This window comes from Sorex araneus, chromosome X (genome assembly GCF_027595985.1).
Source record: "Sorex araneus isolate mSorAra2 chromosome X, mSorAra2.pri, whole genome shotgun sequence".
NCBI lineage: Eukaryota > Metazoa > Chordata > Mammalia > Eulipotyphla > Soricidae > Sorex > Sorex araneus.
Genome location: NC_073313.1, coordinates 161,233,173 through 161,258,529, shown reverse-complemented (window position 1 = coordinate 161,258,529; position 25,357 = coordinate 161,233,173). Strand labels below are relative to the sequence as shown.

The following is a 25,357-nucleotide window of genomic DNA, read 5'->3' as shown; positions in this document are numbered from 1 at the left end:
ACTGAAACGTAAGCACAAAAGTTTATAAATCTGTAATTATACCTCACAATGATTCATTTAAAAATAAAAATTAAAAATTAAAAAAATAAAATAATAATTTAAAAATTAATATATTTTTAAATTTAATACTGATAATAAATAGCCTTGTTCTCCCTCTTGGAGAACCTGGCAAGCTACCAAGAGTCTATTGCCCGCACAGGAGAACCTTGCAAGCTCCCCATGGTGTATTCATATCCCAAATACAGTAAAAGATATATACATACCTAATGTATATGTATATGCATATGTATGCATATACCATATGGTATACATACCATATGTGTGTGTGTGTGTGTGTATATATATATATATATATATATATATATATATATATATACACACACATACCTCTCGGAGAGCCTGGCAAGCTACCGAGAGTATCCCACCCGCACAACAGAGCCTGGCAAGCTACCTGTGGCATATTTGATATGCCAAAAACAGTAATGATAGGTCTCATTCCCCTGACCCTGAAAGAGCCAATCGTGGGAAAGAAGAGTGAAGAGAGGCTGCTAAAATCTCAGGGCCGAGTGTAATAGAGACGTGACTGGTGCCCGCTCGAGTAAATCGACGAACAATGGGATGACAGTGATACAGTGAATAAAAAAATAAAAAGAATTTTTTTTTTTTAAAAAAGAACGTATAAGGGAAGGGGATCTTGACTAAACAAGGATTTTATTTACCAAGGATCCTAGATATTGTTCTTAGGCTGTATGATCTGAGAACAAATACCGTGTTCTCTTTGGTGACTTAATCAGGCAGCTGATAACAGGGAGATAGCAACAGCGGCAGGCCCCGAGTCAGGCACCCACAGTTTATGTTTCTGTGGCTGTTTGATGTCAAGTGCAGGCCCTTGCACAGATAGCTCAGAAATGACGCGTTTCTGACTTGGACGTCAGGGCAGCTAAGAGCCAGCTGAGACAGATGCTATTACCACGGCCTCCAGCTTCCTCCGTAACAGCACTGGCAAGAACCTAGTTTCTGGATTCTAAAACATTCCCTGGTACAGAGGAAGGGGCTGAAGCCCAAGGGAGCAAACAGAGGCAGGCCCGCGTTCTTGGAGAAAGATGGGTTCAAACTCACAATGCCAAGAAGAGATCTCTTCACTAGTCCCCAATGCATCTCTTGCTGCGGCTGGAAATCTGAGGGTCCTTGAGCTAATAGCCAAGGACAAATTCCTGTGATTCGTGATGAAAAGGGAATGAGCATTCTAGGCCTTTCGTGGTGCCTAGATTAGAAATAAATATTTGTTTTCTTTTATTTGGGCTGGAGCGATAGCACAGCGGTTGGGCTTTCGCCTTTCATGCAGCCGACCCATGTTCGATTCCTCCGCCCCTCTCGGAGAGCCCAGCAAGCTATCTAGAGTATCTCGCCCGCACGGCAGAGCCTGGCAAGCTATCCGTGCATATTGGATATGCCAAAAACAGTAACAATAAGTCTCTCAATGAGAGACGTTACTGGTGCCCGCTCGAACAAATCGATGAGCAACGGGATGACAGTGACAGTGATAGTTCCTTTATTTACTATCCTGTGGAAGAGACAATAGTTCTCCTGAAGTCTGGCTAAGTGGCTTCAGTGGGTATCTGTGTTCCTATGAATTCCCCATGTCTTTATACTCTCGCGTTGAGTCTAGCCAGCCATAAGCATTCTCAGCCTCTCTATGGTCTCTGCAGATTGCAGAAGCTTTGGTGATGTGTTGGTGTCCAGGGCGTCAGTGGGCCATACTCGGCTCAGGCCATAATTTCACAAGATAGCTATTTGCATGGGCAGCTCTTCCTTGGAGGAGAAAGGACATGAGAAAATCAGTGCTCCACAGGCTGGCCCGGGTGAGACCAAAGCACAAGAGGCAAGTGTCAGGTTGGTTTGGTATCTGGACGCCTTAATCATTGAAGGAAGGATCCGTCTTGCAAAAAAACTTAAAGATGGGGGGTTTGAATAGAGGTTTGATAACTCTCTCTCTCTCTCTCTCTCTCTCTCTCTCTCTCTCTCTCTCGTCACACCTGGCGATGCACAAGGGTTCCTCCTGGCTCATGCACTCAAGAACTTTTCTAACAGCTGCATAGTATTCCAGTGTATAGATATGCCACAGTTTCTTTAATCAGTCATCTGTTCTCGAGCACTTGGGTTTTTTCCAGATTCTGCCTATTATAAATCGTTCTGCAATAAACATACCAGTGCAAATGTCATTTCTACTGTGCATTTTTGCACCTCCGGTGTAAAAAACTAAGGCTCGCAGAGGGGCAAGTGCACTCGCGGGCTCTCTGGGCGGCTCTGTCTCACCGCCCACGTTCGGTGCCCTGGAACCACAGTGTGTGGACTGGATCGGGACGGCCGGTGGTCAAGGACAGGTGAAGGAAGAACGAGGACCAAGCTGGTTGCTGATTAGTTACCGTTTATTCAATCTTCCATCTTTCTCATCTCCCGCACTCCCAGCTCCGGCCTCTCTCTGGATCAACTGCCACTTCTTTCTGGCTTCTCTGTCTCCTCCCCCTTCTCTCTCCCACCTAGCATTCTAGGCTACACCCAGCCAGGTAGCAAAATCAACATAAGAAAGCCCTTTCTGAGGGCAGGGCATTCCAAAGCCCTTCCTCACTCTTAAGGTTTTTTTCTTTTCCTTAGTCCAGGAACTTATTAACATCTTAATACTAGTTATTTTTGTATGGACTTAGCAAGGGATACATTGAGGCTTGCAAGGCAGCTCTCCTGACAACATCTTGCCACAGACTCACACCACAGCACTCAGGCCAGATTAATCATTCCTCACCCTGGCAGGGTCCGAATCTAGTTATCACTGTTTGGATCATGACAGCATTTGTCCATGACCAAGCTCTTAACTTATAGTTAAGCATTAGGCACTTTGGCCAGGCCCATCTCAATGCCAGGGTAGCACACAACTCACCGCTTGCCCTGGGTCCTTCTCGACCCATGTCGTCGGGACCCTGCTTTGGGGGTGCTAGGAAGTAAGGGCAGCTGAGGCTTTCGTCGAGAGAACAGATGCCCTGGAGGAAAATATCATGTAGAGTCAAATGACTCCCAGGTTACAAAAGCATAACATTTGTTAAGTCTTCCTGTGTCCATACAAAAAGGACTTGCTCTGAATAAACTATGCAAAGGACTCAAGGAGAAGAGAAAAACATTATTTACAAGTCAACAGAACACTAAGAAAGAAGCTACAAATAAACAAAGAGGAATAGGAGCACTGTAACGGGAGTAACCCAATAAACCTAAACTACGTAAGGCTATGTTATCCTACACTCCGGGATATACCCCCAGAAGTGGTGTTGCTGGGTCAAATGGGAGCTCAATTTCTAGTTTTTTGAGAAACGTCCATATTGTTTTCCAAAAAGGCTGGACTGGTCGGCATTCCCACCAGTAGTGAGGGAGACTCCCTTTCTCCCCACATCCACGCCAACACTGGTTTGCTTTTGTTCCTTTGGATGTGGGCCAGTCTCTGTGGTATGACACTCTTCTCTCTTGTACACACACACACACACACACACAAACACACAAATTCTCGATTGTTCTCTCCCATCCACAACCTAAGCATTGGTTTCTTTTTTGCTTTTTTGCTTTTTGGGTCACACCCAGCGATACACAGGGGTTCCTCCTGGCTCTGCACTCAGGAATCACCCCTGGCAGTGCTCAGGGGACCCTATGGGATGCTGGGGATTGAACCTGGGTCAGCCCACATGCAAGGCAAAAGCCCTCCCCGCTGTGCTATCGCTCCAGCCCCCAAGCACTGGTTTCAAGAGAGGGAGAGGGGGGAGCAGTCTCCCCAGAATTTCAGCAGGGGTTCCTTGTAATAACTGACGCTTACAGGGTAGAGATGGGAATGCAAAATGTCCTTCCGAGTGCCCAAAGCACGGTCCCTTTGCTGCCTCCAGCCCTGGACACAGCCCCTCTGGGGGCCAACACGGAAGGCCCCGCACACTCATGAGCTCACAGCATCACTTGGAAATCTCCCCCACCCCCTGGCCATAAACGAAGCCCCTCTCTAGCGTGTGGGAGACTGAGAAGAGGCGCCGGGTTTACCACATTTGCTTCTTCCCATTTTCATTTACTCCCCTAGGAAAAGGTTGAAGAAGGCCGGGCCAGTATCTACCAGTCCGTCATCACCAACACCAGCAAGGAAATGTCTTGCTTCAGTGACTTCCCCATGCCTGAAGACTTTCCGAACTTCCTGCACAATTCTAAGCTCCTGGAATATTTCAGGATTTTTGCCCAAAAGTTTGATCTGCTCAAATATATTCAATTTCAGGTATTTTATTGGGGGGGAAGGGAGGCTGGGGAGAAGGGAGGGGAATGAGGGGGTTTCCTTGACCTTGTCATATATGTGTGATATATATAGCTCTGTGTTCCTGTTGTCTTGTTGTTCATCGATTTGCTCTAATGGGCACCAGTAATGTCTCCATGGTGAGACTTGTTGTGACTTTGTTTGGCATATAGAATACGCCACAGGGAGCTTGCCAGGCTCTGCCGTGCGGGCGGGATACTCTCAGTAGCTTGCCAGGCTCTCCGAGAGGGATGAAGGAATTGAACCTGGGTCCAATGTGTGCAAGGTAAAGGCCCTACCCGCTGTGCTATCGCTCCAGTCCTTTATATATATATGAAAAGTGACTACGTTTGGGGAAAATATGGGGACTAAAACACAACATACCTAACTAGGCATGGATAAAAGCATAATAGAAAATTCTGGAAGAATTCTCGTTACTGGGGCCAGAGCCATAGTCCAGTGGGGGAGGGCGTTGGCCTTGCACACGGCCAACCTGGGTTCGATCCCCAGCATCCCATAGGGTCCCCCGAGCACCGCCAGGTGTGGTTCCTGAGTGCAGAGCCAGGAGTGACCCCTGAGCATAGCCAGGTGTGACCCCCAAAACCATTGGTTAAAGAGAAAAGTGTGAAGGGGCTGGAGCGATAGCATGGCGGGTAGGGCATTGGCCTTGCATGTGGCCGACCGGGGTTCAATCCCCGGGATCCCACAGGTTCCGCCAAGCACTGCCAGGAATGATTCCTGAGTGCAGAGCCAGGAAAGACCCCTGGGCATAACCAGGTGTGAGCCCCCCAAAACCATTGGTTAAAGAGAGGAATGGTAGGGCTGGAGTGATAGCATGGCGGGTAGGGCGTTTGCCTTGCACGCGGCCGACCCAGATTCGATTCCCAGCATCCCATATGGTCCCCTGAGCACCGCCAGGGGTAATTCCTGAGTGCAAAGCCAGGAGTCAGCCCTGTGCATCGCTGGGTGTGATCCAAAAAACAAAAAAAAAAAAGAGAGAGAGAGAGGAATGGTGAGAAAGTTCTAGAATGTGATTCTCTGCTACGGACTGCGCTGGTGCAGACACGACCCCCCGATGAGGGTCTGACGGCGCCCGGGCCTGCTCCCCGGACACCGAGCCCGTGATCATGTCCAAGATCACGTGATCATGTCCGAGTCATTCTCAGCCACCCAATCCCCGCATTCACACCCCAGACAACTGTCCTCAGCGTGAGAAGGCGCCCCGACTTCTCCTCCTCCGGCCAGTGGGAGGTGGTCACCGTGTGCAAGGGCCAGGAGCAAAAGGCCGTCTTTGACGCCGTGATGGTTTGCAGTGGTCACCACATAGTCCCCCACCTGCCGCTGGAGGCCTTTCCAGGTGAGCTTCCGGCCACTTGTTCGCTGGGGGGAGGGTGGAGGGCGGGACTGGCCGCCCCAGGGCCTCGACGGGAGGGAGGGAGCTGGTCAGGGGGGACCATCTGGGCATCCAGGTTGCTACCCCAGGGTCACTGACTCTTCCCGGATTTCCGGGAATATTCCAGAGGCTGTGTGGGGCTGGAGCGATAGCACAGCGGGGAGGGCGTTTGCCTTGCACGCGGCCGACCCGGGTTCGATTCCCAGCATCCCATAGGGTCCCCCGAACACCTCCAGGAGTAATTCCTGAGTGCAGAGCCAGGAGTAACCCCTGAGCATCGCTGGGTGTGACCCAAAAAGAAAAAAAAAATCCAGAGGCTGCGTCTCTGCACAGCAACTTCCCCGTAGCTGGGCCTCTTCTTTTCCGGCCAAATGCCCAAGGGGTCGTGTCCACGGGCCCTTTGCTGCAGCTCCAAGACAGAGAGAGTGGACAGAGAGACTTAGGAGCCTGGACAGGGCAGGAGAGAAGCCCTGAGTTTGGGAGAGCCCTGGGGGCCGGGTACAAGCCTGCAGCCCTGACTCTGTCATGCCGCTCCTCACCATCCTTCCACTGAAGTTTTCTCACCCAGCCCTGAGCCTCCTGAAGAGGTTCTACGCCCTCCAGAGTTCACAGGTCAAGCCCAGAACACTCGACCGAGGTTCATGTGGCTTTATAGGTCACCCAGAGACTTACTGACCAACGGGAGGGATTTTTATAAATTTTTTATTTTATTTTATTTTATTTTGCTTTTTGGGTTCCACCCAGCAGTGCTCAGAGATCACTCCTGGCTCTACACTCAGGAACCACTCCTGGCAGTGCTCTGGGGACCCTATGGGATATCGGGGATTGAACCCGGGTCAAACGTGTGCAAGGCAAACCTCCGGCTTTTTATTGTTTTTATTTATTTTTATTTATTTATATATTTTTTCTTTTTGGGTCACACCCGATGATGCACAGGGGTTCCTCCTGGCTCTGCACTCAGGAATTACTCCTGGCAGTGCTCAGGGGACCCTATGGGATGCTGGGATTTGAACCCGGGTTGGCCGAGTGCAAGGCAAACACCCTCCCCGCTGTGCTGTCGCTCCAGCCCCACCTCAGGCTTTTGAAAGTGTGAGTCAGAGGCGGGAGCAGTAGCCTTGCAGATTTGGAGCTTGTCTTGCATACCACTGACCCAGGTTCGATCCCCAGCATCCCACAGGGTCCCTCGTGCCCTGCCAGAAGTGATCTCTGAGCATCACTGGGGGTGACCCCAAACAAACAATAAACAACAACAAAAAACAATTATGAGGTGCCCCTACCCTTTCCATCCTGGTCTGACTCGAGGTGGCATCACAGACAAAGTCCAGGTGACCTTAGCACAGCTGGCCAAGGGACCAGACAATGAGAACTCATGACGAACATTTTAGAAGCAGCCTATTAAGATCCCTTAGCAAAGCCCTGTGTGCACCCACCTGTCCAGTAAGTTATAGCTCATGGCATGGAGGAAAGAAACTTCAATTCCAATCCATGGGCCTAGTTTTACTTTGTTTGGCTTTTGCTCACTTTTGCAAAATAAGAATGGCAAATGGTATTATTATGATGCTATATTTAGAATAACATCACATCATGATGTTTAAAAACTAAATGCTCGGGCTGGAGCAATAGCACAGCGTGTAGGGCGTTTGCCTTGCACGTGGCCAACCTGGTTTTGATTCCCAGCATCCCATAGGGTCCCCTGAGCACCGCCAGGAGTAATTCCTGAGTGTATGAGCCAGGAGGAACTCCTGAGCATCGCCAGGTGTAACCCAAAAAAGCAAATAAAAATAAATAATCTCACTGTCACTGTCATCCCGATGCTCATCGATTTGTTTGAGCGGGCACTAGTAACGTTTCTCATTGTGAGACTTATTTGTCACTGTTTTTGGCACATCCAATATGAAAAAAATAAATAAATAAAGGGGCTGGAGCGATAGCACAGCGGGGAGGGCGTTTGCTTGCACGCGGCCGACCCAGGTTCAATTCCCAGCATCCCATAAGGGTCCCCTGAGCACCGCCAGGAGTAATTCCTGAGTGCAGAGCCAGGAGTAACCCCTGTGCATCGCCAGGTGTGACCCAAAAAGCAAAAATAAATAAATAGATAGATAGATAGATAGATAGATAGATAAATAAATAAATAAATAAATAAATAAATAAATAAATAAATAAATAAATAAAAACTAAATGCTGGGCCTGGAGTGATAATCCAGCAGGGACGGCATTTGCCTTGCACGTGGCCAACCCGGGTTCGATCCTTGGCATCCCATAGGGTCCCCCGAGTACTGCCGGGAGTGATTCCTGAGTGCAGAGCCAGGAGGATCCCCTGAGCATCACCGAGTGTGACCCTAAAAGCCAAAAAAAAATAAAAGTTACGAATGTATCATTATTCAGTTGAAAGTAAGAGAATAAATAGCTGGAAGTTGGCATCCGACCCTTGGCTCTTACTTGTCAGAACCATTTTTCCCCTAATTTATCTGTAAGCTGCAGGTTTCTTAGGAAACCCACTCCCTCGGTTCTGTATCCTAGGCTTTGTCTTCCAGGTCTGACTTGCTTGGTCCTTAGAGTTGGTAGTTGAGCCTTGCAAACTTAACTCTCCTAGATTTGCTCGAGCAGGCACCAGTAACGTCTCCATTGTGAGACTTGTTACTGTGTTTGGCATATTGAATATGCCACGGGGAGCTTGCCAGGCTCTCCGAGAGGGACATAGGAATCGAACCCGCTGTGCTATGGCTCCAGCCCATGGCCATTGTATTGAAAAGAATGTTCTGGATCAAAAATGTCTCTCTTGGGGCCGGAGAGATAGCACAGCGGGGAGGGCATTTGCCTTGCACGCAGCTGACCCGGGTTCTATCCCCGGCATCCCATATGGTCCCCCAAGCACCGCCAGGAGTAATTCCTGAGTGTAAAGCCAGGAGTAACCCCTGAGCATCGCTGGGTTGTGACCCAAAAAACAACAACAAAAAAACCATCTCTCTTTCCCCCCTGAAGGCATCGAGAAGTTCAAAGGTCAGTATCTCCACAGTCGGCAATACAAGGGCCCCGAGGGCTTCGAGGGTAAACGCATACTGGTGGTTGGAATCGGAAATTCCGCCTCGGATATATCCGTGGAGCTGAGTAAGAAGGCTGCCCAGGTAAGGAAGGTTGCTCAGGTAGGGGCTCTGCCCACCTGCTGGGGTGCTGGGGAGGGAGGAGGGGCAAGCAGAGGGTCAGAGTTCAAACAAAGTCACCACCGCCAGACGAGCCTGTCACTCGCTAGTCCGTTGGTTATTGGTGGGTTCCTTGGTTGATTAGCTCACTCGTGGCTGGTTCCCCGGTTCTCTGGCCAGCTAGTTGGTGGGTGAGTTGGTTGGCTGACCAGCCTTTGTGCTATTGGTTCAAATTTTTAAGTCAAGGGGCTGGAGCCATAGCACAGCGGGGAGGGCGTTGGCCTTGCATGTGGCCGACCCGGGTTCGATTCCCAGTATCCCATAGGGTCCCCCGAGCACCGCCAGGAGTGATTCCTGAGTACAGAGCCAGGAGGAACCCCTGAGCATTGCTGCGTGTGACCCAAAAGAAAAAAAATGGGGGGGGAGCTGGAGCAATAGCACAGTGGGGAGGGCGTTTGCCTTGCACGCGGCCGACCTGGGTTCTATTCCCAGCATCCCATAGGGTCCCCCGAGCACCGCCAGGAGTAATTCCTGAGTACAGACCCAGGAGGAACCCCTGAACATTGCTTCATGTGACCCAAAAAGCAAAATAATAATAATAAAATAAATAAAACCAGTGTGTGGGCAGTGGAGTGATAGCACAGCGGGTAGGGCATTCACCTTGCATGCAGCCAACCTGGGTTTGATTCCTCTGTCCCTCTCAGAGAGCCTGGCAAGCTACTAAGAGTATCCTGCCCACACGGCAGAGCCTGGCAAGCTCCCCATGGCGTATTCGATATGCCAAAAACAGTCACAACAAGTCTCACCGTGGAGACGTGACTGGTGCCTGCCCGAACAAAACCACTGTGAAGGCCTTCCTCAAAATTTTGTGCCTCTGTCATCTTCCACACTGTCCTCTCTGTCCCTGCTCTGAATGCCACTGCTAAGCTACAACATCTGGATGCCAGCGGCATGGCTGGGAGTGGCAGGAAATCGTCCCCTTTAAAGACAGACCCCAAAGATTGCACTCATCTGTGGAATATAGAACAACAGAGTAGGAGACCAATACCCAAGAATAGTAGTTTATAATACCAGGAGGTTGGCTCCATAGCTTGGAGGCTGGCCTCACACGCTGGGGGAAAGTCATCCCAGATAGAGAGGGGAACACCAAGTAAAATGTGATTGGAGATCCTGCGCGGGAAGGGAGATGCGTGCTGAAAGTAGACTAGAGACTGAACAGGATGACCACTCAATATCCTTATCTGGAACCACAACACCCAAAAGGAAAGAGAGATATCAAATTGGAATGCCCTGCTACAGAGGCGGGGTGGGGTAGGGGGGATGGGTGGGGGGTGGGTGGGAGGGATACTGGGTTCATGGGTGTGGAGAATGGACACTGGTGGAGGGATGGGCTCTCAAACATTGCATGAGGGAAAAAACAGCAAGAAAATGTGTGAGTCTGTAACTGTACAGTCACTGTGACTCACTAATTAAAAAATAAATTAATTAAAATAAATAAATAAATAAATAAAATAAAGACAGACCCCAGCCAATGTGGAACACAGCTAAAGGTCCACCCCCGAACTCATCCTTTTCCATGGGCCTGGACCCACCGCAGAGACCCCTACCTGGCACGTGCAGGCCACACAGGCCCTAAGATGGCCTGTCCACTGCCTGCCTCTGTCCAACTTCCTCTTGGCCCGGCCCTGATGAAGGCGGACACGCACACAGAGAGGTCCGTGGGAATATTTAAGCATCATCAAGGCCGACCAGAGTCTGGGCAGAGCCACAGTCCCGGGGTGTCTGTTGTAGAACATCCCTCTCTTCCAGAGTGCAGTGTCCGGCCGGCCCAGGCGAGGGGCAGTGTCCTGCTTTCAGCCCCTCCCCCTTTCTTTGGCCCGCTAGGTCTTCATCAGTACCAGACACGGCTCCTGGGTGATGAGCCGCATCTCGGAGGACGGGTACCCCTGGGACTGGGTGTACCACACCCGCTTCAGCGACAAGCTCCGGGGCACCCTGCCAAGGGCCGTGCTGAAGTGGATGATGGAGCGACAGGTGAACCGCTGGTTCAGCCACGAGAATTACGGACTGGAGCCCTATAACAAGTAAGGCTGTTTGCAGCATGCCTCGGGATCACTTCCGGGCCGGGTCTGCAGTAGGTCCCAGAGTTACTGAAGGCTGAGTTTGGTTCTGTTACACTGGGGGTTACAGGGGGCTGGAGCGATAGCACAGCAGTACGGCGTTTGCCTTGCACACGGTCGACCTAGCATCCCATAGGGTCCCCTGAGCACCGCCAGGAGTGATTCCTGAGTGCAGAGCCAGGAGTAACCCCTGAGCATCACTGGGTGTGGCCCAGAAAGCAAAAAAAAAAACAACGCTCAAAGTTGTGTTCGGAATTGATAGCACAGTGGGTCGGGTATTTGCCTTGCACGCAGCCGACCCGGGTTCGATCCCCGGCATCCCATAGGGTCCCCTGAGCACCGCCAGGAGTGATTCCTGAGTGCAAAGCCAGGAGTAACCCCTGTGCATTGCCAGGTGTGACCCAAAAAGAAAAAACAAAAAAGACTGGGGGTTACGAATTCTTGGGTGGAGACGGACAGAGGCACACACACGCCAATGTGAGAACAAAGCGAGTTTTATTCCAGTTAACTGGGGTCAACTGTCCCACCTACTGAATGGTCTCTTTAGAGTGACCCCGATTTCGGGTAGCAAGCAGTTGATACACGTTTCAAAGTTAAGCCCGTGTTACAGCAACAGTGGTCAGGGACAGTTAAACAATAGTTGCCAGTAACAGTTCATGGTTCCATAAGCTACTCATTTTTTTTTTTGGGGGGGGAGGTTCATGTCCAGTGATGCTCAGGGGTGACTCCTGGCTCTGCACTCAGGAATTACTCCGGCAGTGCTCCAGGGATGCTATGGGATGCTGGGAATCGAACCTGGGTTGGCCAAGTGCAAGGCCAACACCCTCCCCGCTGTGCTATGACTCCAGTCCCTAGCTGCTCATTCTTTATGGTTAACAAAAGACAATTTCAGGGGCATTGTGATTGGTTGAGCCCACTTGCTGGGTCCAGGAACTTTCCAGGGGGGTTCAGGTTGGCTAGTCACACATGGTTTCATCGCTGGGAACCTGAAACTGGTCCAGTTCTAGGAACGGAACCTGGATTTTGCTCATTTCTGCCGCCTGTCCTGGCGTCAGTCTTGCCCTTAAAGTTCCAAATGTCTTAACTGTTCTTACAAAGGCAGAAGGAAATGTACGTCTAAGAAACAGAACAAGGGGCTGGAGCCATAGCACAGCGGGAGGGCGTTGGCCTTGCACGCCGTCGACCCGGGTTCGATTCCCAGCATCCCATAGGGTCTCCCAAGCACCGCCAGGAGTAATTCCTGAGTGCAGAGCCAGGAGGAACCCCTCAGCATTGCTGGGGATCACCCAAAAAGCAAAAAAAAAGAAAAGAAGAAGAAGAAATGAAAAAGAACAGAGCTAAGGTGGTAGCTCCACTCAATTCACAGACTTCCTTTCTGGGGGTGGTGGAAGATGTTCCCCCCATACTCCGTCTGGTGACCATGCTTTCTAACTCTGCACGCTGGGATGGTCAGATAATCTCCCTTTCTGGTTTTGCATGCCTGGACGGTTTTTCCCAGCCTCCGAGAACATGCTGCTTATTTACCCCTGAAGAGCAATAAACTTCTGCTGATCTCCAAGTTATCCGTGCTCAAACACAGAAACGCAAATAAACATTATGGATGTTTATTTTTCTTTCGTTGATAACAGACTTCTTTCCTTTAAAAAAAAAAAAGTCTTTGGAATCTTTCAACACATGTTATGTGACTGGAGCGTTTTAAGATGGTTCACTTGTGGCCTAGAGTTTTTCTTCTTGGTAAAAGAAAAATCATTATTGGGGGCTGGAGCGATAGCACAGCAGGTAGGGTATTTGCCTTGCACGCGGATGGCCCGGGTTCGATTCCCAACATCCCATAAGGTCCCCTGAGCACTGCCAGGAATAATTCCTGAGTGCAAAGCGTGGAGTAACCCTGTGCATCAACAGGTGTGACCCAAAAAGCAAAAAAAAAAAATCCATTATTGAATCTACAACAGGGGGGCTGGAGCAATAGCCTTGCACGCAGCCGACCTGGGTTCGATCCCTGACATCCCATAGGGTCCCCTGAGCACCGCCAGGAGTAATTCCTGAGTGCAGAGCCTGGGGTAACCCCTGAGCATTGTCAGGTATGGCCCCCAAACCCCCCTAAAAAGATTTTAATCTACAAAAGATGGGAGCAGGAGCAAATGAGCACTTGGCCTGCATCCAGCCGACCTGGGTTGAATCCCCGGGGCCCCCACATGGACCCCGAGCCACGAGAAGCCCAACACAGCCAGGAGTGGCCCAAACCTCAAAACAACAAAACCAGAAAAACTTGCAGTCCGGGCTGGAGCGATAGCACAGCGGGGAGGGCGTTGGCCTTGCACACGGCCGACCCGGGTTCGATTCCCAGCATTCCATAGGGTCCCCTGAGCACTGCCAGGAGTAATTCCTGAGTACAGAGCCAAGAAGCCAAGAGTGACCCCTGAGCATCGCTGTGTGTGACCCAAAAAGAAAAAAAAAAAAACTTGCAGTAGATAAATCAGACTTAACTCCTTCCCTGTGGTATCCATACGGAGACCCCAGGGATGTTTGTCACTTGTCATTTGTCATCCCGTTGATCTTCGATTTGCTCGAGTGGGCGCCAGTAACGTCTCCATTCGTTCCTGTCACGTGCTAGTGTAGCCCAATGGGGTATCTGCTCGCTCCAGGAACATGAAGAGCCTCAAACCATTCATTCAGGGTTTTGACGGAGAAGTCTGACCATCTCCTGACCATCTGAACCCGGGTTCAGAAGTCTGACCAGCCACGCGGTCTTTTGACATCAGGGATGTTTGGGACCTTAAACATCCCTAAGTAACTTTGATTTTTTTATTTTTAATGATCCTTTCAAAGCTCTCAAACAAGTGGGAATTTAACAAAGTCTCCCTCCCCTGTTATGATCAGAGAGATTCCATGGAGCAATAGGACCATGAAAGTAGGTCACGCCAGGGGCCAGAGAGATTGCACAATGGTTAGGGCTCTTGTCTTCCATGTGGCTGACTCAGGTTCGATCCCCAGCACCCCCTGGGGTCCCCTGAGCACTGACAGGAGTGAACCCTGAGCGCAGAGCCAGGAGTCAGCCTTGAACATCGCCGGGTGGGACCCCCCCCCCCCGAAAAAAAAGAAGTGCAACACTTCTTTCATCCGTTTCTGGTATTTCAGGTACCTCTTGAAAGAGCCGATTCTCAACGACGATCTCCCAAGCCGCCTGCTCTACGGCGCAGTCAAGGTGAAGTCGAGGGTGAAGGAGGTCACCGAGACCTCAGCCCTCTTCGAGGACGGCACAGAGGAGGCGGGCATCGACGTGATCGTGTTCGCCACGGGCTACACCTTCTCCTTCCCCTTCCTGGAGGAGTCGCTGGTGAAGGTGGAGAATAAGATGGTGTCGCTGTATAAGTACATCTTCCCTCCCCAGCTGGAGAAGCCCACCCTGGCCTGCATTGGCCTCATCCAGCCCCTGGGTTCCATCTTCCCCACGGTGGAGCTCCAGGCTCGCTGGGTGACCCGGGTGTTCAAAGGTGAGTGGGGGGGGTGGCCGGGTCGGAGCGATAGCCCCGCAGCGGGGAGGGCGTTTGACTTGCATGCGGCTGACCCAGGTTCAGTTCCCATAGCATCCCATAGGGTCCCCCGAGCACCGCCAGGAGTGATTCCTGAGTGCAGAGCCAAGAGGAACCCCTGAGCATTGCCGGGTATGACCCAAAAAGCAAAATAATAATAATAATAATAATAATAAATTTAAAAATAAAAAAATAAAGGTGAGTAGGTGGGTGGCAGGGACTAGCGACCGAGGTGCTCACCAGGGGTTTGTTCAATGACAAAGCAGACATCCCCCTCCCCGCCCCCTCCGTCCATCTCTCAAGATCACCCTCCTTGGAGCTGGAGCGACAGCACAGCGGGGAAGGCGTTTGCCTTGCACGCGCCCGACCCGGGTTCGATTCCCAGCATCCCATAGGGTCCCCTGAGCAGCGCCAGGAATAATTTCTGAGTTCATGAGCCAGGAATAATCCCTGTGCATCGCCGGGTGTGACCCAAAGAGAAAAAAAAGATCAACATCCTTAAACGGGATTGGAGCTTTTGCAAAATTTAAAATCCAGAGGTGCAGGGCCAGAGAGAAAGGGGTTCAGGTGCTTGCCTTGCATCCCGGCCACCCCGGTTCAAACCTTTGGTACATAGCCAGGGGTCACCCCTGAGCACAGAGCCCAGAATAGTCCCTGAGCACTATTAGAACACACAGGCTGAGTGTGACCCCGGAGAGAAATCCAGAGATGCCACATTGATATCTGCGCGTGTTCCTTTACAATATTAGACAATGCAGAGAATTCCAAGTGGCATAAGGTTGGCGCCGGAGTAATAGTACAGCAGGGAGGGTGTTTGCCTTGCACATGGCTGACCTGAATTCCATCCACGGCATCCCATAGGGTCCCCCGAGCACAGCCAGGAGTGGTTCCTGAGTGCAGAGCCAGGAGGAACCCCTGTGCATCGCTGGGTGTGACCCAAAAATTTAAAAAAAAATCAAGTGGCATAAGGTTAAGGGACTGGGGCGATAGCACAGCAGTAGGGCGTTCGCCTTTCATGCGGTCGACCCAAGTTCGATTCCTCCGCCCCTCTCGGAGAGCCCGGCAAGCTACCCATGTGTATTGAATATGCCAAAAACAGTAACAATAAGTCTCACAATGAGAGACGTTACTGGTGCCCACTCGAACAAATCGATGAGCAATGGGATGACAGTGACAGGTAAGGTTAAATGCAGGGGATGATAATGGGGCTTAGTGATGGAGCACTTGCTTTGAGCACCGAGTCAGAAGGAGCCCCCAGCACACAGCGGAGTGTGGTACATACACACACACACACACACACACACACACGATAAGATTGAGGACATGTCATCCTTCCTTTGACCCATCAACAAACAGGGGCGCTTGTGGGGTGGGTTTTGGGGACCCTGAGTCTCAACATCCTGTCAGTGGGCCTCACTGCCACACCACATCCCTCGTCTGCAAGCCAGCAGCTGGGGAGAACGTTCCAGAAGGCGAAGCCGATCCCAGCACCTCCGGGGTCCTTCTGAACAGCTCACAGAGCGGCTCCGTAGACAGCCCACCAGGACGCTAGGAGGTGCCCGTCTCTGGGGTCGAGAGTCTCAGCCCTGGTCTCCTTCCCTCCTGGCCGTGGGAAACCCCTGATGGAGGATGCCAGGGGCGGGTGCGAATTCTCTTCTCAGAGCTGTCACTTCTCTCCCAGGCTTGTGTGAGCTCCCACCGGCGATTGTCATGAACACAGACATCATCAAGAGGAATGAGCAAAGAATTGATTTGTGAGCACATCTTCTTTTCCACTTATTGGCTAGGCTTCCCAGGGGTTAAGACTTGACTCTGCTCAGGAGAACCACTTAGCTGCTCGTTAAACATGCAGACTTGGGGTGGGTGGGGGGGCGATAGCACAGCAGGGAGGGCGTTGGCCTTGCATGCAGCTGACCCAGGTTCGATCCCCGGCATCCCATATGGTCCCCCGAGCACCACCAGGAGTGATTCCTGAGTGCAGAGCCAGGAGGAACCTCTGAGCATTGCCAGGTATGGCCCCAAAACCAGAATAAAATAAAATGAAAATGCCAGCTTAGTGCTGGAGAGGGGCTGGAGCAATAGCACAGCGGGGAGGGCGTTTGCCTTGCACATGGCAGACCCGGGTTCGATTCCCAGCATCCCATATGGTCCCCTGAGCACCGCCAGGAGTGATTCCTGAGTGCAGAGCCAGGAGTAACCCCTGTGCATCGCCGGGTGTGACCCCCAGAAAAAAAAAGAGAAGAAAAACTTAGGGATGGAGAGATAGTACAGGGGGTACTTGCTTTGCATATGGCCAGCCCAGGCTTGATCCCCAGTACCGGCGACGGTGTCCCGCTAGGAGTGATTCCTGAATGCAGAGTAAGACCTGAGCACTGCCAGGTGTGCCTCACCCAACCTCTAAAAATGCAAACCTCTAAAAATGCAAACTCGGGGCTGGAGCGATAGCACAGTGGGTAGGGCATTTGCCTTGCATGCAGCCGACCCGGGTTCAATTCCCAGCATCCCATATGGTCCCCTGAGCACGGCCAGGGGTAATTCCTGAGTGAAGAGCCAGGAGTGACCCCTGAGCATCGCTGGGTGTGACCCAAAAAGCAAAAAAAAAAAAGCAAACTCGCTGAAGTGATAGCACAGCGGGGAGGGCGTTTGTCTTGCATGTGGCCGACCCAGGTTCGATCCCCGGCATCCCATAGGGTCCCTCGAGCACCGCCAGGAGTAATTCCTGAGCGCAGAGTCAGCCCTGTGCATCACCGGGTGGGACCCAAAAAGAAAAAATAAATAAATAAAAATTCAAACTCGGGGACCACCACCTGGACTGGTGGAATCAGAGTCTCTGGATGAGAAGAGAGACAGATAGGTCATTTATTTTATTTTTTTCTGGGCCCGAGGGTGGGGGCACTGAACCCTTGACGACTCGGCGCTGTCTTGCTTCTCTGAGGTTCGGGAACAGCCAGAGCCAGATCCTGCAGACCAATTACATCGACTACTTGGACGAGCTGGCCATGGAGATCGGGGCCAAGCCGGACATCCTGGCTCTCCTGTGGACAGACCCGCGTCTGGCGCTGAAGCTCTACTTTGGACCCTGCAACTCCTACCAGTACCGCCTGGCGGGGCCGGGCCAGTGGGCGGGGGCCCGGGAGGCCATCCTGACGCAGCAGCAACGGATCCTGAAGCCCCTAAAGACCCGCGTCCTGAAGCCCGCTGCCCGAGACCCCCTCGCTGGCCTGTTCAAAGTGCTCGCACTGCTGGCCCTCGGGCTGGCCTTGTGTTTCCAGCTGGAGTGGTCCTAGCGGGCGGGTGGACAGCCTGCGGTGGCCACGGCTCTCCAGGGGGGAAAATAAAGATGTTAAAAAAATCGACGGGGGGGGGCTGGAGTGATAGCACAGCGGGGAGGGCACGAGGCTGACCCAGGTTTGATTCCCAGCATCCCATAGGGTCCCCTGAGCACCGCCAGGGATAATTCCTGAGTGCATGAGCCAGGAGTCAGCCGTGAGCATCGCCGGGTGGGACCCAAAAAGCAAAAAAATAAAAAAATAAAAAATTGACAGTGCGGACGTTGTCTTGTGGAGGGGAGAGGAAGGAGGGATGGAGCGAGGGCATGGGGGAGGGGTGGGGAGCCGGCGGGGTACCACCACCATCCCTTCCCAGAATCCCTCCTTCCTGTCCTGACCCAGCACCACCCGGACGATTGTCCAGACTAGAAAGCAAAGTGGTGGTTTCAAAGAATGGAACAAGCTCCGGGTGGGTAAATATTGGAACGACCCCTGGTCTTGGTTCTGTTTGGTCACAAAGTTCTCAGCTCTCACCCTGTGAGTTTGCTTCCCGGGGCGTCATCCAACGTGTGGTGCATGGCATTCTCGGAACAGTGAGTTCTGCTCACGGTCCTTGCGGCCTCCAGCTGAGAGCTGGGCCAACAGCCTCTGGGTCTTCTCTTGGCAGGAACACAGAGGCATCTTGAAAATTGGGCCTCGGAGTGATAGCACAGCGGGGAGGGCGTTTGCCTCGCATTCGGCCAACCCAGGTTCGATTCCCGGCATCCCATAGGGTCCCCTGAGCACTGCCAGGAGTGATTCCTGAGTGCAAAGCAGAAGAAACCCCTGTGCATCACTGGGTGTGACCCAAAAGGCAATAACTAAAATTAAAAAAAAAAATTGGAGACAGCTCCAAGGGCTGAGAGTAAGCTTTGTAAATGGGATCTCTGGGTTCAATCCCTGGCTCTTGGTCCCCCATGCCCTTTTAGGACTGACCCCAAGCACTGAGCTGGGAGTATTCCCTGAGAACCACCGGGTATGGCCCCCATATCAAAAATATTAAAAATAAAAATGGGGGCTAGAATGATAGTACAGTGGGTAGGTGTCTGTCTGCCTTGCACACAGCCAACCCAGGTTTGATCCCCAGACCTTGGGCCCCCCCAAACCCATGAGCAGTGACCCCTGGGTTCAGAGTTATGAGTAACTCCTGAGCACTGCCAGGTGTGACCACACACACAAAAAAAAAACTTAAAAAATAAAAAAAACTTAAAAAAATCTAAAATGAATGTATCATAACAACTACACACATTCAATATTTATCACACAGGACATTGTAACTGCGCACACACACATTTAATATTTATCACACAGGACATTGTAACTGCACACACACACACACACAGTCAGTACTTATCACACAGGACATTGTAACTGCACACACACACATTCAGTACTTATCACACAGGACATTGTAACTGCACACAGTAATATGAAAGCGCCCAGCACCGGTCAGGCTGTTCCTCTCGGTTTCTTTGATTTGTAATCACATGTTTGCTCCTTGGGAGTACCGCTACTTAGGGAAGCAAATTCTTCTTGCAATGATAGTCTGATAACTTGCATTTCTGTTTGGTTGGCTTTTCAGTAGAGTGAGAAAGTGTTTGAAGGCGTTTAGAATGAGTGACACTTTGATGAGATGTTTGAAATCATTGCCAACATGCTGCGAAATATAAACGTTAGGGGAGAAAAAGATATTTTCCAGGCAGACCAGAAGCGTCAGAAGGGGGGGGAGCGCTTAAGTCTTTACAAGGGTCCTGACAGATAAGCAAAGCAAGAGTCAACCCTGAATCCTATAGATCTGTCAAAGAAAGGACTCACACTCAAGTGAGTCCGTTACAGTCATTTTCTTGGCACTGAAGTTTAAGAAGACACAAGCCCTTTCAGGTCAATAGACATGAAGCAATGGAGCGGAAAAAAACCATCTGATTATGAAATATTCATACAGGGGTTCTCTGCCTGCCCTGTGCTCAGCCCAACATCTTCAAAGAGAGGGGAAAGATCAGAGGTCAAAGTCTTAGACGAATTTCTCTTCTGCCTCCAAACGCTTTCGGTGACGGTTTCTTCACTTCAGCCTGAGTTTCTTCCCTCTGGGATCTCCGACAATGTGTTAACCATCTGTCCACGGAAACTTTTATTTTTTTCTCTCCTTAAATCCCACCGAAATAACACTTTTAATAGATTGAGATTGTAACATTTGTTCCTCTGGTAGGTGGTAGGGTCTTGGTTCTTAATGAAAAACTGATTCCTTTGCTAATTCATAACAGTGATTTGCAGAGTATTCTAGAAATAAGAGCAGCATTTATCAAGCCTTTAGAAAAGGGGGGGGGGGAACCGCCCCTCCCCTGCCCGTTTTTTGTCAATAAAGGTTTACTGGAAATAGCCCTACCCTTTCTGTCATTGTTAGTGACGACTTCCAACTATTGGCAGAGGAGTAGAGGTGTCAAGTCTAAACTACCGACGGGGGGGCCGGAGTGATGGCACAGTGGGGAGGGTGTTTGCTGGGCACGCGGCCGACCCGGGTTCGATCCCCGGCATCCCATATGGTCCCCCGAGCACCACCAGGAGTGCAGAGCCAGGAGGAACCTCTGTGCATCGCCGGGTGGGACCCAAAAAGCAAAAGCAATAATAAAAAAAAAAAAAACTTAGGAGTTCAGCAGCAAGGAAAATTCCTTCCCGCCCTTGTCCGGGACACGTCCCATGGGGTTACATGCCAAAAGGCCGAGCCAGAACCCCCCAGCCTCCTGGGGTCCTCCACTTTCTGGCAAACCAGTAGAACGAGGCCAAAGGAGACAGATTCTATCGAGCCCAGCCCGCAGTGCCGGACATGTCTGGACAAGATGAAACAGGAGGGGCAGGAGAACAGGGGGGCAGAGGCCTGTGTCGGTCCTGCAGCCTGACCCGGGGTGACCCTCCGGCAGCCCTGCAGGGGTGGAGCTGCCACCTCCCTCCGACACTGATACACACGGGAAGGATCCGCGCCCCGCTGCGGGCGTCCTGTGTCACGGACACCCTCCCGTGCCCCTTTCACCAGCTGCCAGCCTCTCCCTCCAGCCACGTTCCCGGCTTCCCTGTGCTGCTTCCACACCCAACAAGTCAAAAATGCAGCTGGAGGGGCCGGAGCAGCGACAGCAAGGCGGGGAGGGCGTCTGCCCGGCACGCAGCCGACCCGGGTTCGATCCTCAGCATCCCCTAAGGTCCTCGAAGCCCGCCAGGAGTCAGGCCTGAGCACTGCCAGGAGTGACCCCAAAAGAGTTTTATTTTTTTTTGTTTCTTTTTTGGTTTTTGGGTCACACCCGGCGATGCACAGGGGTTACTCCTGGCTCTTCACTCAGGAATTACCCCTGGTGGTGCTCAGGGGACCATATGGGATGCTGGGATTAGAACCCGGGTCGGCCGCATGCAAGGCAAACGTCCTCCCCGCTGTGCTATCGCTCCAGCCCCCCCAAAGAGTTTTAAAATTAATAAGTAAATAAATAAAACTTTAAAAAAAAAAGGGCGGGACTGGAGTGATAGCACAGCGGGGAGGGTGTTTGTTTGCCTTGCATGCGGCCGACCCAGGTTCGATTCCCAGCATCCCATAGGGTCCCCTGAGCACTTCCAGGAGTCATTCCTGAGTGCAGAGCCAGGAGTGACCCCTGTGCATCGCCGGGTGGGACCCAAAAGAGAAAAAAAGAGAGAGAGAGAGAGAGAAAAAAAAAAAGGGAAAAAAATGCAATGCAACTGGACGGTCCCCTTCCTTGGAAATGTCAGGGCCCCCCGAAACCTGACGGGGTGGGGAAGGTGGTGATGGGCAGGAACTGGGGAGTCTCAAATCAGCTTTCTCGGAGGCCCCAGACTCCAAGGCCTGGGCTCTCATGCTCTTCCTTTTCTCTCTGCACCCCTGAAATCACCTTCTCTTGCTGACACCCCCTCCTAAGTGTGCCCACAGCTGCTGGCCCCACCTGGGGACTCATTGGCAGCTGACTGTGATGGGGACTGTCCCTGCCCCGGGCCTTTGCCTTTGCTTCTGCTGGGTGTTTCCTGGCCCACGGGGGGGGGTCACGGGGCTCAGCCTCCCACTGAACGAGAAGCTTTGATTGATGGTGGCTGGCAGGACGCTGTCCCCGAATGTCCTCAGGGCTGTGGAACGAAACAAAGGCCATCTGACACGGGACTCTTACACCCGTGTGACCATCAACCTGGGTTCAATCCCCAGCATTCCATAGTGTACCTGAGCACCGCCAGGAGTCAGCCCCGAGCACAGAGCCAGGAGTGAGCCCTGAGCACCGCCAGGAGTCAGCCCCGAGCACAGAGCCAGGAGTCAGCCCCAAGCACAGAGCCAGGAGTGAGCCCTGAGCACAGAGCTGGGAGTCAGCCCTGAGCACGGAGCTGGGAGTGAGCCCTGAACACAGAGCTGGGAGTCAGCCCTGAGCACTGCTGGGCATAGCGCAGAAACAAACGAAATAACAAAACAACCAAACAGGACTCGTTCTTCTCTTCTAGGGCCTGAGCAGGAAGTCTTCAAGGTAGCACCCGGGAGGGGTGAGGAGGTGCTCCCTGACCCCCCATCCCGACACCCCCCCAACTTCACCGCACACGGAGGAGACCAAAGTCCACAAGCCTGGTGCTCGCCGGGTGCCGTGTGTTGAAACAGATCAGGTTAAAATGTAAACACGAGCCCAGGGTCCAAAGACAGTCCCACACTCCTTATCTCACCTGCGGACTCAGGCCGACTCAATCACTCGCGCCTGGGTTTCCAGAGCACGCTCCCATCCCAGCGGACGAAGCACCGGGAGTCCCAAGGACCAAGAGAGTGAGTGACCAGAGAGAATCCCAGGCCCCTTGGTCTGCGGGGAGGGTGGGACGGATCCTGGACTGGTCTTGGGGGACAGAACCGCCTTGGCCTAACGCCACTTTTGGGTCTGTGACCCCTGTGGTGGTGGAGTGGGTGACAGTGCTGCTCCCCATGCACAGAGAGCAGGAAGGCAGTGCGTCCTCCTAATGCGGCAGGACACACAGACCGGGCCCTCTGTGTCCCAGGATGCCGAGAGGTGATTATACTCAGATTCTTTATTTTTTCTTTTTGGGTCACACCCGGCGACACTCAGGGGTTCCTCCTGGCTCTGCACTCAGGAATCACTCCTGGTGGTGCTCGGGGTACCCTATGGGATGCCGGGGATCGAACCCAGATCGGCTGCGTGCCAGGCCAACGCCCTCCCTGCTGTGCTATCGCTCTGGCCCGAAACTCTGATTTCTGATGGGAGAGGAAGCCAGCCAATGGCCTTTGATGCTTTCAAGCATCGCTTTGAAGGTGGGGTCGGGCCGGGGGGCTGCCGGGTTTCCCACCCAAGCGCTCGGGCATCTGGTGCAGTGGGCGTGGGCAGGGATCTGCCCCTGGAATCCTGGAATCCAGCTGCCGAGGGCTGGTCTCTAGTCGGGGCCAGTGGCAGGACGCAGTTTGATGCATTTCTTGCTCCCCGACGCCCCTGCCTGAGCTTTCTCCCATTGCTCCCCACCCCGACCCCCAGACACACACACACATACACACACACACACACACACACACACACACAGAGGGTTCTCAGCGGGTTCTAGGCCCCAGGGCTCCCCAGCATCCGGTCCACCCCGATCTGTACGGCCAAGACAGAATGGCGTTGACTTTGGGGCTGTTTCTCTTCATTTGTTCTCCAAGGTGCATGATACTTGGCGCAGCAAACTTGGAGCCTGGCAGAATCTCTCTGGAGGCAATTGGAGGCATTTCCGGGTGCCAGAGAATGTGTGTGTGTGTGTGTGTGTGTGTGTGTGAGAGAGAGAGAGAGAGAGAGAGAGAGAGAGAGAGAGAGAGAGAGACAGAGACAGAGACAGAGACAGAGAGACAGAGACAGAGACACAGAAACAGAGACACAGAGACACAGAGACACAGAGACACAGAGAGAGAGAGGTGGTGAAGGGTGGAAATGCATAAATTAAGATGCTACAAACTCGACTGGAGCTCAGCCTAGCAACCGCAAAGAAGTTACCTTATAGTAAACACCCAGACGCCTTAAATACACAGGCAACTCACTCTGACAGCAAGAAAGAAACACTAGTGAATCAACAGTGTGGACAAGACTGATATTACATAACTTGGGTTTTCCTGACCACAAGAGATGATGCCCTCCAGGTCAATTTAAAGATCCCCAAGAGGGGCTGGAGCCATAACATCAGGGCTTTTGCCTTGCTAGCTGCTGACCCCGGTTCAATCCCCGGCATCCCATAGGGTCCCGTGAGCACCGTCAGGAGTAATTCCTGAGTGCGGGGAAAGGAGTCAGCCCTGAACATCCCCAGGTGTGACCCAAAAAGAAAAGAAAAGAAAAAAGAGGGGCCGGAGGGACAGCACAGCGGGGAGGGCATTGGCCTTGCACGTGGCTGACCCAGGTTCTATCCCCGGCATCCCATAGGGTCCCCCGAGCACCACCAGGAGTAATTCCTGAGTGTGGAGCCAGGAGTAACCCCTGTGCATCACCGGGTGGGACTCCAAAGCAAAATAAATAAATAAATGAATGAATAAATAAATAAATAAATAAAAATAAACATCCCCAAGAAGGGCTGGAGCAATAGTATAGCAGGTAGGACGCTTTGCCAGGATGTTCATCGATCTGCTCGAGCGGGCGCCAGTAACGTCTCCATCCGTCCCTGTCGCATGCTAGTGTAGCCCAATGGCGTCTGCTCGCTCCGGGAACATGAAGAGCCTCGAACAGAACATGAAGAGCCTCAAGTTGATGAAGAGCTTCAAACCGACTTGGTTTGGGGTGTGACCCAAAAAGCAAGAGAGAGAGAGAGAGAGAGAGAGAGAGAGAGAGAGAGAGAGAGAGAGAGAGAGAGAAATAGCACGTCAAGAAAGCAAGTTCTAGGGGCTGGAGCGATAGCACAGTGGGTAGGGCGTTTGCCTTGCATGCAGCCGACCCAGGTTCAATCCCCGGCATCCCATATGGTCCCTTGAGCACTGCCAGGAGTAATTCCTGAGTGCAGAGCCAGGAGTAACCCCTGTGCATCGCTGGGTGTGACCCAAAAGGAAAAAAAAAAAGAAAGAAAGAAAGCTCTAATTTATTTCATTCGGAGGGTATCACAAATGCCCAATCAGAAGGCCGACATGCCCCCTGCAGCCTTGGGGTGGGGGCATGGGAGTTCACCTTCTTATTTTAGGGGAACCCAAGGGCGGCTCCCGGTGACCAGGTGACACTCCTGAAGAAACTCAGCGGACTAGTTGGGTCAAGCCAGAGGACGTGGCATTTCCCTGACCCCCGCAGACAGGGCAGGTCCAGGGTCACCCAGCAATGACTGGGGGTGGCCAAGGCGACAGCTGGCTGTGCTGGGAGAGGCCGTGTCACCGGACTAGCGCCCCATCATTCTCCCCGGGGACCCGGCTTTACCAGGCATGAATGTCCCCACAGGAGCACTCGGGAAGGGACCCAATGGACTGAGCTTACTCGCTCGGTGTCCTGCAGAGGGGACGCCCGTGATCTCCTCCCGGAAGGAGCTGGGAGTGGGCCATCCTGACACGGGACTTTCGCCCCCGTGGCCCGGACAAAGCCCAGC

The 25,357-nt window shown here is 52.2% G+C and overlaps 1 protein-coding gene across 2 annotated transcripts in view; it reads left to right on the top strand.

Annotated features, from left to right (window-relative positions):
- Positions 1-25,357, top strand: part of LOC101554148 (flavin containing dimethylaniline monoxygenase 2) — a 41,844-nt gene that overhangs the window by 11,955 nt on the left and 4,532 nt on the right. Inside the window, exons 2-8 of one of the 2 annotated variants that reach the window (XM_004613733.2) lie at positions 4,106-4,294; positions 5,504-5,666; positions 8,685-8,827; positions 10,727-10,926; positions 14,101-14,456; positions 16,177-16,249; positions 17,431-17,868. In XM_004613733.2, coding sequence (XP_004613790.2) covers positions 4,106-4,294; positions 5,504-5,666; positions 8,685-8,827; positions 10,727-10,926; positions 14,101-14,456; positions 16,177-16,249; positions 17,431-17,782 — 1,476 coding nt within the window. In that variant the 3' untranslated portion in view covers positions 17,783-17,868. Of the gene's footprint in view, positions 1-4,105; positions 4,295-5,503; positions 5,667-8,684; positions 8,828-10,726; positions 10,927-14,100; positions 14,457-16,176; positions 16,250-17,430; positions 17,869-25,357 lie in introns of those variants that run through there. The other variant, XM_055121562.1, reaches the window with a different exon arrangement.